Consider the following 15,462-nt stretch of genomic DNA (forward strand, 5'->3'; position numbering starts at 1 on the left):
TTGGCCACTACAGAGTCCTTAGAGACCTTAACTCCTTTAAAAGTCTTTGTGTTGAAAAAAAACTATGGAGTAGTGCAACTCTCCAAAAATGAATGCAAGTCACAATGTAAGATGCATACGGCTGTTGAAGCAATGCCACAATAAAATCATGCAATACCAAAGAGAAAAACAGTTAAACAAAATATTAAAGCATGCTTCGTTTTTTGTAGCCAGACAGAGTGCTCTTGTACGTTAGATACTATACTTATGGTACTAGATGTGCATTTGATGGTGTTTATTATGAAGTGTGTGGGAGGTTCAGAGCATCTGGAGACTAAAGACAAATGAAAACACGAGTGCATAAGTAGGTAAATAAACACTAGACTGACAAGATGGAAGTGACGGCTGGAGCTCTTTACCTTAAGCTTGGCTGTGGAGCAACTCATGGTCAGCCAATGACTCATGGTTCAGCTGTTATTCAGACTTTAAATGCTTTCTGGGGTACCTGATCATTTGGAACATTCCTTGCATGGCATAAAAACATCTGATATCTCTTATGCTTGGTTGTCACTGGATGATCTGGTTTTGGTCTGCCAGGCTTTCCCAAAGGAACAGGTACTGCATTCCATCTAGCAGGATTTTACAGCCGTTGTTGAAAATACCAAAAGGTTGTGGGAAGTGAATTGTGTCAAATGCTGATATGGTAATCCTGGCACTGCACCCATTTAGCTTTCCTACTTTATGCATTTAGAGTTCTTGCATTTGTCAGGAATTTGAGGCAAAGGTGAATGCAAGTTCAGGGCATGTATTTATTAAGCGTCGTAGAATCACTCATAGAAATCGAAGAAGTTCATTTAGGACTGAAAATAGTCCTAAATCAGAGTAGGACATAAAAGTTATTTATAAAGCTTCCTATTCTTACTTTCGCAAGGGGTAGTACTGTGCCAGGAAAAGTGCTTGATGTCACTTTTTTTTTTGTCACTGAGAGCTACAAAATGTTGCATGTAATAGTGGGTGTTGTAGTTTTTACAGATTTTTGTAGTTTTCAACAGTGAAAAAGCAAAATAGTGAAATCAAAAGCAGTTATTATGCACACAGACAAAACTTACAGATGCGTGACTTGCTGCATGACATTAAAAAAACGTACAGTATCTGTCACCTACAGACCAGTTACATACTGCATGCGTTTAAAAGAAAAAAAAGTATTCAGTTTTTGTCCAAATGTATCTTTTATGAGCTTCTTGTCACACATTGTTACTAAAACATCTCTCCTCCGTGCGTGTCTCTGCCTGACCACTATTTCCTCTCTACTCCTACCCAGTTAGGGCACCTCCAGTGCTCTCCTATATTTTTGTGGAGTTAAGAATCTTGATAAATATCTCACTCCTACTCCTAAAAGTAGGACCAAAATGGTGTCATTCTGAGATTTTTCGGCCAATTAGGAGCCATTTCCTATTCTGCAAAGTATGACTCACATCATCCTACTTTTAATATATAATTTAAACATATATATAATTATCAAAAACATTATTTGTGATGAATGTCATGACAGGGACATTTGAGGATAATGTTTTCGGCCTAACTACACTACAGAAAATGTAACCAAATATAGTACAGCCTGGTTAATTTACTGCATGAAGAAATAGTCATGTTTTTACTGTAACATTTGTAAAGTCAGAAAATAAATGCTTGACAGATTTTCTTTTTTTTTTTTAAGTAAGGTGGTCTTATGACTCTATTCACTACAGGCTTCCTTTATAAAATGCAGAATAACATCAGAATTCTTGACCTTTGGACCGCACACAGTTGAATTAGGCATAGTAAATAACACAAATATGAGGTCATTCATTTTGTTCTCTTGTCCCTGAAATCTTCTTCTTGGAAAAAACAAATGGCAAGCCAAGATGAACTAAGCACTACCACCCTCAGCGATTGATTATATGTTTATTGTCAGACTCAGCGTTCAGCCCTGTTATGTCTTTTCCTCGAAGGCCACATGGAGGCAGCTTTAAAAGCAATAACGCTGTAGTACTAGCCTAAAGACAGAACCGTCACTAGTGCTGTTATCTCATTCTTACTGTAAGCTGAAACATTTGTCTCTTTATATTAGAAAAATTGTTCCTTTTTAACACTTGATTTACTAGGGACGTTCAAGTCAAACCGGAACATGCGCATGAAAACCAGCTGACATTTACAGAAGACCTAAAGAGCAATACACTGACTGGGTTTGTCCCCCCTTGCACATGTAGTCTATTGAATCATTTTAAATTACAAGGGCTTGTGTCTAAATAAATATTGTAATCTATTTCAGGTGCTTCCTCATATTTATATCACTATACTATATAGTATTACAGAGTACAGTGATACTGGAATCACCAGTAATTTTCTGCAAAATGACTTAAACCAAGCCAGATTAGTTGGTGCCAGACTGTCTGGTCAGAATATTTCATACACAACTGTCCAAAATTGTGTCTCTAGAGTTTACACAGTTGAAAAAGGACTGCAGTTCACATAATATACAGCTCGCTGACAAGGCGAAAAGGACAATGCATTTTAAAATGGTTGCTATAGAACTGACACAGTGGCAAAATTCCTCGAATAAAAATTTGTAGGGTTGAGTATGTCGCTGAAAAACTCTGATTTTCAGATTTTCTTGCATGAACCAACATATTACACATATTACATTGAATATTCACATTTGAATATATTTATATTTGAATATTTAAATATTTCTGTCTGTATGTCTTTTGTCTGTTCAGCAGATTTTGTCACAGCATCACGCAAAACTGGATGAACAGTGCTTTTTTTCTCGAGGTGGGTGTGGCCATTTGCTTCACTCAATAGAGCTGATCAATTCAGCCCTTTTTTCCTCGGGGTGGGTGTGGTGACTGCACTGTTATCTGCTTAAATCAAAATGTTGAGTAAAAGTGAAGTTATGAACAATTATTTGATAATCTACAGTGGAACCTCAGATTACGAGTAACGCGGTTTGCGAGTGTTCCGCAAGACAAGCAAAGATTTTTAAGAAATTTTGACTTGAAAAACAAGCATTGTCTTGTTTTACGAGTACCGAGGAATGTATCATGAATGTGCTTCTTTTTTTGAAGCCGAGCATCACGTGATCACAACTTAGCCAATGGTTTTTCTCTCTTGCGCTGCGGAATCGTGGGTAATCATCTCCCCTGCTGGGTCTTAGTGCTCATCTCTCACTGGTATAATCAACATCCGTGCACGCGTGTACTGTTTACTATAACACTGTGACCAAGTGTGTGAAACATATTTTATTTTGTGTTTGTAAGCGTGTGTACAGCGCACATGTATTGTTGATTATAACACACGTGTGCGCGTATAAAGCAAAAGCAAGTCTCATTAGAGGGTAAAGATCCATTTTTTCTCTCCCTCTCTGTATCAGCCTGTCTCTCCCTCTCTGTATCAGCCTGCCTTTTTTTTATTTACAGCAGTGATTCTGTTAGTATGCGCTCACGCAGGTGTGACTAGCATTGTTCCTTGCTAATTTTTTCCAATAGAACAGTCTCTCCGTTAATGTGTGTGTGCATGCACATTACACACACACACACACACAGTGCCTGCGTAAACGGAAACACTTAAGTCGGGATTTATTTTTACTATTTTTAAAAGGTAAAGTGCAGGTTAGTTTGTTTTATTTTTACTTTATATTTTGTATTAATTATTTTTATGTATTAATTTATTTGGGCTGTAAAACAAATAATTTGAGTTTCCATTATTTCTTATGGGAAAATTAAATTTGGTTTACAAGTGTTTTGGAATACAAGCCCACTATTCGTTCCAAATTATGTGTCCATAATAATGTTCCACTGTACTTAAAACAGTGTATTTGTCTGATGATAAAAAAAGGACAACTTAGCGTAAACAAGGCGTAAGATACTCAACCTTACAAAATTTTATTCAATGCCCTTCAGAAAGACAGGAAAACATGTACGCAAGCTTCAACCTAAAATAATATCAATGATAATAAAACTGATTAGTTTATTTTTTGCTAGAATCTTTTAACTATTTCTAAAAAAATCTTTTTACCCAATAATAAATAATTTCAAATAAACTTATACCAAAATAATTTGTAAGCGTGTGTACAGCGCACATGTATTGTTGATTATAACACACGTGTGCGCGTATAAAGCAAAAGCAAGTCTCATTAGAGGGTAAAGATCCATTTTTTCTCTCCCTCTCTGTATCAGCCTGTCTCTCCCTCTCTGTATCAGCCTGCCTTTTTTTTATTTACAGCACTGATTCTGTTAGTATGCGCTCACGCAGGTGTGACTAGCATTGTTCCTTGCTAATTTTTTCCAATAGAACAGTCTCTCCGTTAATGTGTGTGTGCATGCACATTACACACACACACACACACAGTGCCTGCGTAAACGGAAACACTTAAGTCGGGATTTATTTTTACTATTTTTAAAAGGTAAAGTGCAGGTTAGTTTGTTTTATTTTTACTTTATATTTTGTATTAATTATTTTTATGTATTAATTTATTTGGGCTGTAAAACAAATAATTTGAGTTTCCATTATTTCTTATGGGAAAATTAAATTTGGTTTACAAGTGTTTTGGAATACAAGCCCACTATTCGTTCAAAATTATGTGTCCATAATAATGTTCCACTGTACTTAAAACAGTGTATTTGTCTGATGATAAAAAAAAGGACAACTTAGCGTAAACAAGGCGTAAGATACTCAACCTTACAAAATTTTATTCAATGCCCTTCAGAAAGACAGGAAGACATGTACGCAAGCTTCAACCTAAAATAATATCAATGATAATAAAACTGATTAGTTTATTTTTTGCTAGAATCTTTTAACTATTTCTAAAAAAATCTTTTTACCCAATAATAAATAATTTCAAATAAACTTATACCAAAATAATTTATATATAAGTAAACATATATAAGGTGTTGACATACAGAGTAAAACCTCTTGACTGTCTGGACATGAGTTCAAGTCAGTTCTCTTTTTGAGGCTCTTCCATGCAGTGTTGATGTAACCCTCAGCAAATGTAAGGAAGTACATGGCCTAGTTAACACGCAAAAGAGAATAGAAGAGGATCCATGTGATCATAAGATCCCGGAGGGCTTGTGCATACAGTAACAGGCCGTACATTGATTATTCACTTGTGAACCCTGTTAATACTGAAACCAGTCTCACTTCTGTTTTGTTAACTCTGATTCACTAACACGCACCTACAGCCTCTGGCCTCAGAGCAAACTGAATTTAATTAGCTGAGCCACGATCACTGGAAAACTCTGATCTTGTCTGTATGACTTGAACATGCAATGTAATTACATCAAACAGTGCATCTTGATGTTAGACACATAAATACCATCAAGTAAAATAAGCAGATATATTTATTAAAGTATTGCCATTTTAATCTGATTTAAAGGATGAATCACAGCCGAGTCCCAACTGTCTAATGACAAATAAAACATCACAAAAGAAAAGGAGGTCCCTAATATTTCAATATTCTTAAATACAAAATAATAAATTATACAATAGTTAATCCACTAATCTGATAGGATGAAGAACATTAAATAAAGTACATATACAGTAAATGCAACCCCAGTGTATTTGATATTAGTCAATGATACTTGAACTTGAACTCAACATGAGCTAGATAGCAAACTAGCCGATGGCCTGTAAAATGAGTGTAGATTATTCAATTTCTATTTTTAGCGAGCAGTGCAGAAATACACAAAATATTTATATAATATTGTGTCTGAAATATCAGTTACTCAGTATATTTTTGTTTGTTTATAAAACACTGATGAATTATAGCAGTGCTGAAACTCAGTGGATGAGCATTCTTCGTTGTTGAAAATTTGCATAAATATAATCTAAACTTCCAACTCAGATTAAGTGATCCAGTGGATCCTTTGGGATGCTTTAAGTTATTGGGTGGGGCCTAGACATGTTTGTCCAGTGCTTCCCCTGCGTACTCAATCTGATTGAAATCTGGAGGTGGGGAGTGGGGGCTTTAATAATGCTGTTACCAAGAAACCACACGATCAGTGGAATGTACAGATTTAGCAAACAGCATTTATAACAGCTAGACACTTTCATGCTTATATTTAATGTTCATCATTAATCATACATAGAACCTGCAGCAATATTATCTGCCATATGGTGAGAAATCATTTGCACTGGACTGCATATAGTATTTAATTTAGCAATTTAGTATTAAATAAATAAAAATAATAAATACAAGTAATAAATAAATAATAAACAATTCTGTGTAAAGGCAGACATATAAAAAAACGTATGTGATTAATGAATGTGGTCAATTAAAAAGCTGTTTTTAAAAAATTTTAATTTAGAAAAATAATTCTGCATGTTTAAAAGATATGACCTTTGTTTTGTGGCACTGCGCAAGCCCAATGGCAACATGATGGTCGATTAAACGATGTTGCTTGGCAGCATAATTGCACTACAGCACGGCAATTTCTTTTATACTCACCTGAAAAAACTGTCATATTTCATAATTACCAACCATAATGAAATACCTTAATAGCGATGTGATAATTATATGGCAATATAAAATTCTAAATAGATCACGCTATACTGAAACAAATGAACACAATTCCACACAAACTATGAACTGACTTGACCTGAAATGTAAAGGTGAATTCATTTAACTTCACCTTAATGTGTATAATACCCATTATTATCCTGTAATTATACATCACTGTGCTAGTAGGGGAGACCCTGCACTATTCTAATATTTCATTCTTACAACGACAGGAATAAGTATGGATTTCTGTTCAACACTTTAGTCACAAACTTTTACAATTCTTAAGCACTACAACTGTCAACTAAGTGCAAACTCTGAAACAGTTAAGCGCTCTCAGGATGCTTCCTTGTGAACTCACCCATCCACTGATTCATGTGTGTGTGTGAGTGTGAGAGAGAGAGATTTTGATGTTTCAGTTATGAGGAGATGGCATACTTATAAATGGAGATACACACACACACACACACACACACACACACACACACACACACACACACACACACACACACAGAGACAAACGCATGCACAATATACCAACTGGTTCTTAAGGGCAAACACCTATGAAGTGACCCTGGTTAAAAAAAAAAAAAAAAAAAGAAGCTACTCAGAGGAGAAAAAAAACACTTATATGGCAATTTTCTATTTTAAACAATAGAAATTAAACTGAAATTGAGATAAAAAAAATTCCATTGAGGTCAACAGAATGACCTGCCCATGTTAAATTTACATCATATAACTCCATTTGTCTTGTATTGCAGCCCCTTCAGGGGAAACTAGCAAAAAAAATAAAAAATACTGCATAAAATCAACAATATATAAAATACTGTGCAATAAGGTTTAAGAGTGATGTATAATTTTACTGTAATGCTACAGAAAGTCATATTAAAACCATTGCACAGCTGTTAAAAAAAATAGGTATCAGTTTTAGATGATTTCCAAACAATTTAATGCAACCAGCTTCACATTCTTGAGTATGTAAGTGAAATGGAGATCACTGGGTCTCATCACTGGCCATCACAGTTACTTTTAGGTCATTGGACTGGTCGTAACCAATTCTGTGCCCTACAGACATCATCAAATTAAAATGTATTTACTGTATAGCATCCACTGGCAACTATTTTATTTTCATAAAGAATATCATCAGAAAAAGAGGGAAAAAATAACCACCACCACAATTTTTAACATGTTAACTTACATTTTTATCTCATTATACATCTGAGCAGTTGAGGGTTAAGGGCGTTGCTCAAGGGCCCAACAGTGGCAACTTGGTGGTTGTGGGGTTTGAACCTGGGATCTTCCAAACCATAATCCAATGCCTTATCCACTGAGCTACCCCTGACCCTGTTAATGTGTTAATCATTCATATAGTAACAAGACTGGAAAATGTATGGCAGCTGCGCCTCAAAATCTTATGCAGGCTGTCAATGAAGCTTTGACATTGTAAGGTTTTCAGCGCTTTGAAGTTCACCATGGGAAAGTCTTCAGGACAGAGGATGTGTGTCCTCCATTTTTTTTTTAATATCATGACAAGTTGAGTTTGTTTTAGTCTCATGAATTTTAGACTTTTCTATGTGTCTAAAGACTTTTAATGTAGTCTTGAAAAATAGTTCTCCAGGCTTTCCGAAATACTTTTTTAGCTCTCATGTTCAGTCCAGTTCCAGTACCTGATGGTTTCAAATAAATTTTTTGAATGTTAAGCCACACAGTGACCTGTGAATCATAAAAAAATAAATAAATAATGAACCAGTGAAAAACAGGTGTATGAGCACATTCACATTGCGATTAACACGCCTCCCTGCAACTGATTTCTTTTTTTTTATATGACAGCATGCTCTATTATGTCCCGTCCCAATGATCACTTGGCTCAAATTTTTATTTATTGAATTTAAAGAGGCTCCCGCAGAACTGCATTATATATCCACTGGAAATGTAATGTCAATCAAATGGAGTGTAATGTACGAGGAATACGCTAAGGACAACAGGCACTGAGGAGAATCTCCCACAAAGTGGCGTTGTTTTACTGTAGTCCAGCCCCAGATTATATTATTACTGCCTTGTACACTACTGGTGCATGGTGGATTTTACATAAAGGATTGTCAAGCGGTATTTCTGACACTATAAAAAATGTAAATACATTTTTACCTTTGTAAGTATTAATAATAATAATGATGATGATGGTGGTGGTGATGATGATGATGAACAGAAAACTCACAGACACAGCAGGTGGTTGTGCAGCACCCCTGCTGGAGTGCATTGGTAATAACTTTATTGCAAAAATACAAGTTCCCTCAGCCCCAAGCATTTACAAATGAGTTCCAAACAGGAAAACCCATTGAAATGAGTTTTCATCTTCAAAAAATCCATCTCTCTCTGGCTACAGCTGGCATTCAAAGGCTGATATCCATACAGACGTTAATATGTACATGTTTTACGATTCTGCAATAAATCACTTTCATCCTCAGTTAAAGGAAAAACCAGGGAGGTCTGGAGGAACACGCACACTCCTGCGCAAACTCTCTCTCTCTCTTTCTCTCTCACACACACACACGCTCACACACACACACGTTTACACACACACACAGCTCTGTCCCAGTCTGACTCTTTGCTGGTTGTTCAGGAGAGTGCAATTTGTTGCATAGCATACTCGTGCACCACCACTGCTACATTCTCAAACACGCTTTAGATGTAAAGTGTGGATTTAAAATAATCACTAACATGGGCGAGCTTTGTAATAGTGCCAATCTTTGGTTGAGAAAAAGGTAAATAAATTCTGAATGAAATACGAAAAAAAAAGTTCAATCAATCAATTAGTACTTATGTTTTTAATGTGAAAATAATTATGACAATATAGAATTAAGACCAATGGGTTAGATACTGCAACAATCAAACTATACTGTCATATCAAGCTTCTTCAAACCATTGATCAATCTTTGTTACAATATTTCAGTAATAATTTATTTATGTTACAATATGATCATAGCATAAAGTACCTTAATGTACCTTTTGTGCAAAATGTTCACAAAGTCTTCAGAAGAACTTCAAGTTATTTCTGCTACGCTTAAGTAGCTATCAGGGCCAAACATTTTATAATTTTTTTTTTTCATTTTGCATTAAATGAATTGAATTACAAATTTGCCAAAAAGATGTTTACTAAAACTACATGGAATGACTGTGACTTTTCTTCTCTTGGCCGGAGTTTCTTAATACAGATACTCGACTACTATCGCATCAGCCTCATAGCTACTTTATCAGTGTTGATGCAGGTTACAAAAGAAATATAAAGTAAGCTTAACTTGGCATATCTCCCTATACAAATGGGAGAACTGTCAATAGAATTCAAATAGCAGTTTGACTCCAGCTTTACACTTCTGAAGTGTACTAAACTCGTTTTAATGCAGATAGTAACTAGAACCACTAAAATGAATTAACATTCCATAACGTCATAAAGTAGAGTTTCTCCATTCCTCTGGATAATTTCTAAGTATTTCAGAGTGTTCATATGTTTTTTTTTATTTCTTTTACAATAAATCCATTGATTAGTGTATATTCAGTCAAAAGTAGTGAAGCAGTCTTTGCCTGTAACACTAGACAGAAAACAGGTGTGTGCTACAGGGAATGCCCATACAAGAGGAAGAAAAGTTCGAGTTAGTCCCGTCCGCTCTCCACACTTGGGCTGCACGGATACATGCGTGCTCTGACTAAGAGCCAGAGCAGAGAAACGAAGGAATACAAAAAGAAAAAAAAAGTACAGCTCCTTCCACTGTTTTCTTTTAACAGGGAGCATAAGTATATGTGTCGGTCAATAAATCAGAACTATCAGCTAATTGTCCATCAGCCCACAAAAAGGTGAGTCGGTTCTTTCTAAAGCAAAGAGTAAGAGAAAAGAAAGCCTTTAAAAATGGCAGAGGAAAGGATGCTCTGTAGTGGGTTTGCATGAGCTCATTGTGGGTTTTTACATTGGGCGTTGCTAAAGATTGATGACCCCCCCCCGCCCTCCCCCCCAAACACATACACACACGCACACACACACATCCGAGTGGGTTATTTCCATAAACTTGTATAGTATTGTAGCTAAATAAAGCTATGCTACTTCTAAACCTAATCCTAACCTTAACTTTAGTATCCAAATAGAAAGTTTTCCTTTTTTTTAAAAGAAAAATCTGTCATGATATTAGAAAAAAAGAAGCTGACCAAATGTCCACACAATGTTATCATGTTAATACTATCAATGTTCTGTTTATATCGTCATGAGGACATTTGGTCTAACTAAATGTTCAATGCATACCCACACGCAAGAGACTCACACACACACCTTAATCGTGTGCAGTAGCTACAGAAATAGACCTCAGAGATAGTGAAAAGTTATCCAGGATGCTGCTGGATCTTGCCAGCTTTGCAGCTCCATGCAGTGCGTTTAATTAAGTTAAGTGCTCGGGGTAGAACGGCTCGCTGCGGCTGGCTCAAAGCCTTTTTTGTACCACAGCATGCTGTTAGCGTGCCCCACCACACAGACACACGCACACACACACACGCTCTCACACACACACGCTCACACACACACACACTCACACACACAAAGCTACTCAGTCCATCATATTATCCCAAACAGTGAACCGAAAAAAGAAGAAAATATGCTCTTTCTATCCCTTCACCATGCTGTGGACAGGAAGGAAGAAATGCGCTTTAACACACTTTTAAAACACTGCTATGCAGGACAGAGGCTGACCCAGACCCATTATACATGAACATTGAAAAAGGCAGAGCAGCCCACTCTGAATGAGAAAAAGGTTAAAGAGAGACGAAATAGCTAAGGAAGACACAGTAGGCAACACGCCACATGAATAAAGGAAATGTTGCGAGCCCATGGTGGTCCGAGAAACATAGGCTACAGGAGGAATTTGGGCTTCAAGAGGGATCCAGCCCTCCAGAGCTGCTAGTGCTCCAGTGGGCTAGTGTAGCTAAAAGCTAGGGGATCTGGGATTAATCTCTGTTACAACATTCTAGCAATTACTTATTTGTATGTGCAGGGATCCTTGCGGGGAGATAAAGCTGGAGGGTGCTGTACGTGGGCCTAGGACACCAAGGAGACTACTGCCAAGGATGCCAGGGGCACAGCGCTAGTATACTTCACTGGTGGACTGGACTGAGCTTGACCCCTGTGAGACACAGCCAGAAACTTGGTGACCCTCTGGAGACATCCTGCAAGGTAGGAGAATGAACAAGTGTGAGGATCAAGATTGAAAGCAATTCGAAAGTAAACCTCAAAAAAAAAAAATTATTCACATAAGAACTGACTCAATATCAAGAAGCAAAACAATCCTAATACTGACACTTAAAGCAATGTGATGAGCATTAGTAAGCAGAAAGCAGTGCAAGAATAGCCTTGAGAGTTCATGGAGGTGAAGAATGAGACATTTTTACCTTGGGTGGTCCCACAAGACCCAGGCTGATGTAAGTGTATATAAATGGGAAAAGTGGAAGTCATGACGGACACACAGGACGACTGCATGAGTAAGAGACAGGGGTAAGAGGTGTGACATGATGTGCTCCTCATGCAAGATATACTGTACTATACATTACAGACAGACACATGGTTAGTGACAAAGACATACAGTAAAGCCCAGTGGTTTGTTAATGGTTTGTTAAAATGAGGAGCTATAAGTGACAGTTATACAATATGGACACAGGATGGCAGTATAGGTCAGAATGACAGTCAGTACTCATTCTCTGTGTGTTCTGCATGTATGTAGTGGGTGTTATTGAATGAAAGCCATATACTGTACTACTGTAAGCCATATCAGACACATTAGTGCAAAAATACTTGTTATGATTAACTGTAATAATGATGTTAAAATGGAACAAAATAAACCACGCCAAGACAGTGACATTCCAGCAACTGGTGTAATTTATAGATTTTTCTATGTAATTATTCTATAGATTATTCTGTGTGGCATTTAAAGCAACAGTATATTAACGCCATCAGCTGACTAAGAGGCAAAGTGCAACTGAAAACACTTTAAACACTAAGGAGCATTAAGGCTTACACTATATGAAGGTCAGAAAAGTGATATTTCCGAAAACTTAAAAAATTATGCAAATAGTTTTGTGCAAATATGTGAAATATATCGTTGTTTATTATAGTATAATTGAGGTACAGAGTTTTTAGACTGTAAGTCTGGGTTATTTCTTTATTATTATGCTGATAGGTTAATACATTAATTATAATATATATGAATACATTATTAATAGTACATTATTATTATAATAATAATATTATTATATTGTCTATAGTGTGGCGGCACAGTGGTGTAGTGGTTAGCACTGTCGCCTTGCACCTCCAGGGTCCGGGTTAGATTCCTGGCCAGCGTCAATTCGGCGTGCTTAATGGGTTTCCTCAGGGTACTCTGGTTTCCTCCCACAGTCCAAAGACATGCAGGTTAGGCCAATTAGCGTTCCCAAATTGCCTGTATTGTGTGAATGAGAGTGTGAGTGTGTGTATGTGTGTGCCCTGTGATGGATTGGCACCCTGTCCAGGGTGTACCCTGCCTTAAATCTCCTGGGATAGGCTCCAGGAACCTAAATACAGGATAAAGCAGTATAGAAGATGAGTGAGTGAGTGAGTGAGTGAGTGAGTCAGGACTTTAAAAGCCCCTAATTGATCAAATCAATCTCTGAATGGCAGGTAACAGGCAGCGTGTGCACATACTGTACACACACAAGTGAAGTAATAGCACTAGAGTCAGTTCTCCAGAGCTTAAATCTCTTTACCTCCTTTTGCAACTGTCACCTCCGAGCCAGTTTTAGCACCGCAGCTATCTTGCTCTATATCTGGGATGTGAATAAGCTCCACTAAGCCCTTTTTTTCAAATTATAAACCTAAATTACTTTAATAAGCAGACTGGGATTCGAGTCCATGTTTGATATGTGGGGGATATTTTATAAATGCAAGGAGTCTTATTAAAATGTGTGTGTGAGAGAGTGTCTGTGTGTGCAAGTATATACATTCCTTTAAAAGTATATACAAGTATGTTCAAAGTATCTTGGAGAACTAATCATAGATAGTCCCCCTTAAATCCTTTTGTCTCTTCATATAATCCCAGACAGACCTGAAGATGTTGATATCAGGGCTCTGAGAGGGCCAAAACATTAATTCCAGGACTCTTTATGCTGAAGATAGCTCTTAATGACACTGGCTGTATGTTTGGGGTGCAAAATAAATTTGGGATCAATCAGACACCTTCCTGGTGGTACTGCATGATGGATAAGAATCCGCCTGTTATTTCTTAGCACTGAGGACACCATTAATCCGGACCAAATCTCCAACTCCATTTACAGAATGCAGACGGAAGCTTGCAAGAAACTTCCACCATGCTTCCCTGTTGCCCACACACTCATTATTGTACTGTACCACTCTTCAGTCCTTAGGCAATCAACCTGTCTACTGTTTACAGCCAAATATTTTACATTTTGACTCATCAGTCCAGAGGACCTGCTGCCATTTTTCTGCACCCCAGTTCCTATATTTTAGTGCAAGGTTAAGTCGCTCAGCTTTGTTTTTGTTTTTTACATTAGAGGTATGGCTTTTGAGCCACAATTCTTCCAAGAAGACCAGACATATTTCAGGAGTACCTGGATCCCGCCCGTTTCTGCCGGGCGCATAATGTGTCCTTCAACTGCTGCATTAAGTTTCCTCGGCTGACAACTGTGTCTACTGTCCCAAAGCCTGTTTCTTTATACAGTAACTTGAACAGCACATCTTGAATCCCCAGTCTGCTTTGAAAACATTGCCTGGGAGAGACCTTGCTGATGCAGTGTAACTACTTGTTGTAGTGCTTATTCTTGCAATGGTATATGACCATGACATGAAACTGCTTTTCACAGCCACAGCTTAGTAGCAGAGTGTGTTTTATCTTCCTTCACAGCTGTTTCTGTTTTAGTTAATGACTGTATTTCAATACACATTTGAAATTGATGATCATAAGCACCTGCTTGATCCTATACATCCCTGGCTTTGTGCAGAAGTAGGATGTGCAGAAGCTGATTCTGGCTTGAAGGGCAGTCAAACCAAATACTGCTAATAAAGCATTTTGTAAATTGATAAATGTTAACAATTTAAAAAATATATTTTTTGATGTGATTAGTTTATTTTTCACACCTGCCTAAACTTTTTGCACAGTATCATATATAAAATTGTGTGTGTGTCTATTCGTTTGCTCTGTTTGGAAGATACATACAAAGCTGCGTGAAACAGCAAGATGATCCTGACTATGTCCAACTGCGGTCCCGCTCAGACTGCGAGCTATGCGGCGCAGGTGATTGGGATCATACTGCGTATCATCCACTAGCTGAGTAGAGAAATATAACACACATATGCTCAATAGTCTTAACCACAGATCACTTTGAGAACAAGGAACAGTTTAAAGTGGCATAAAGAAACAAAACTCAGTATCATTATCTTAGAACAAATTAAAACTACTTATGCTGTAACCTAATTGATTGATGTCTACACTACACTACTAACTCCATGATGGTTCCTGATTTTTATTTCTTTCTACATTGTAAAGGAATGCTGAAGGCGTCCAAAAATGCATTAATCTCCTTTGAACAGTTAATGTTGAGATTTGTCTGCTACTTATGCTCTGTAAAGACTTTATAACGCCTCTAATCTGAGGTGCTGTTAATTGATAATTTTTCAGGCTGATAACTCTAAATGAACTTCTCGTCTTCGGCAGAGGTAGGTTTTGGTCTCGCCCTCCTGGGATGGCCTTCATAAGAGCCAGTTTCATTATGGTGCTTGACGGATTTTGCAAATGCACTTGACAATACTGTTCTGTCTTAAAATAACAACTGTTGTTTTTGTTGTTGTTACAAAATTACCCAATTCCATATGTGCTATTTTATAGTTTTAAAACCCCCAGTATTGTTGTAGAATGTAGAAAATA

At 37.1% G+C, this 15,462-nt stretch overlaps 1 protein-coding gene across 7 annotated transcripts in view; it reads right to left on the minus strand.

Annotated features, from left to right (window-relative positions):
- Positions 1-8,746: 8,746 nt before the first annotated feature.
- usp54b (ubiquitin specific peptidase 54b) overlaps positions 8,747-15,462 on the minus strand; it is a 136,029-nt gene continuing 129,313 nt past the window's right edge. For 6 of the 7 annotated variants that reach the window (XM_053511509.1, XM_053511504.1, XM_053511503.1 and 3 more), the window contains 3 exons: positions 14,755-14,865; positions 11,942-12,023; positions 8,747-11,719 (listed from right to left, as the gene is read on the minus strand). In XM_053511509.1, coding sequence (XP_053367484.1) covers positions 11,592-11,719; positions 11,942-12,023; positions 14,755-14,865 — 321 coding nt within the window. In that variant the 3' untranslated portion in view covers positions 8,747-11,591. The remainder of the gene's footprint in view (positions 11,720-11,941; positions 12,024-14,754; positions 14,866-15,462) is intronic. The other variant, XM_053511508.1, reaches the window with a different exon arrangement.

Source organism: Clarias gariepinus, chromosome 14, assembly GCF_024256425.1.
Source record: "Clarias gariepinus isolate MV-2021 ecotype Netherlands chromosome 14, CGAR_prim_01v2, whole genome shotgun sequence".
In the NCBI taxonomy this organism is placed as follows: Eukaryota; Metazoa; Chordata; class Actinopteri; order Siluriformes; family Clariidae; genus Clarias; species Clarias gariepinus.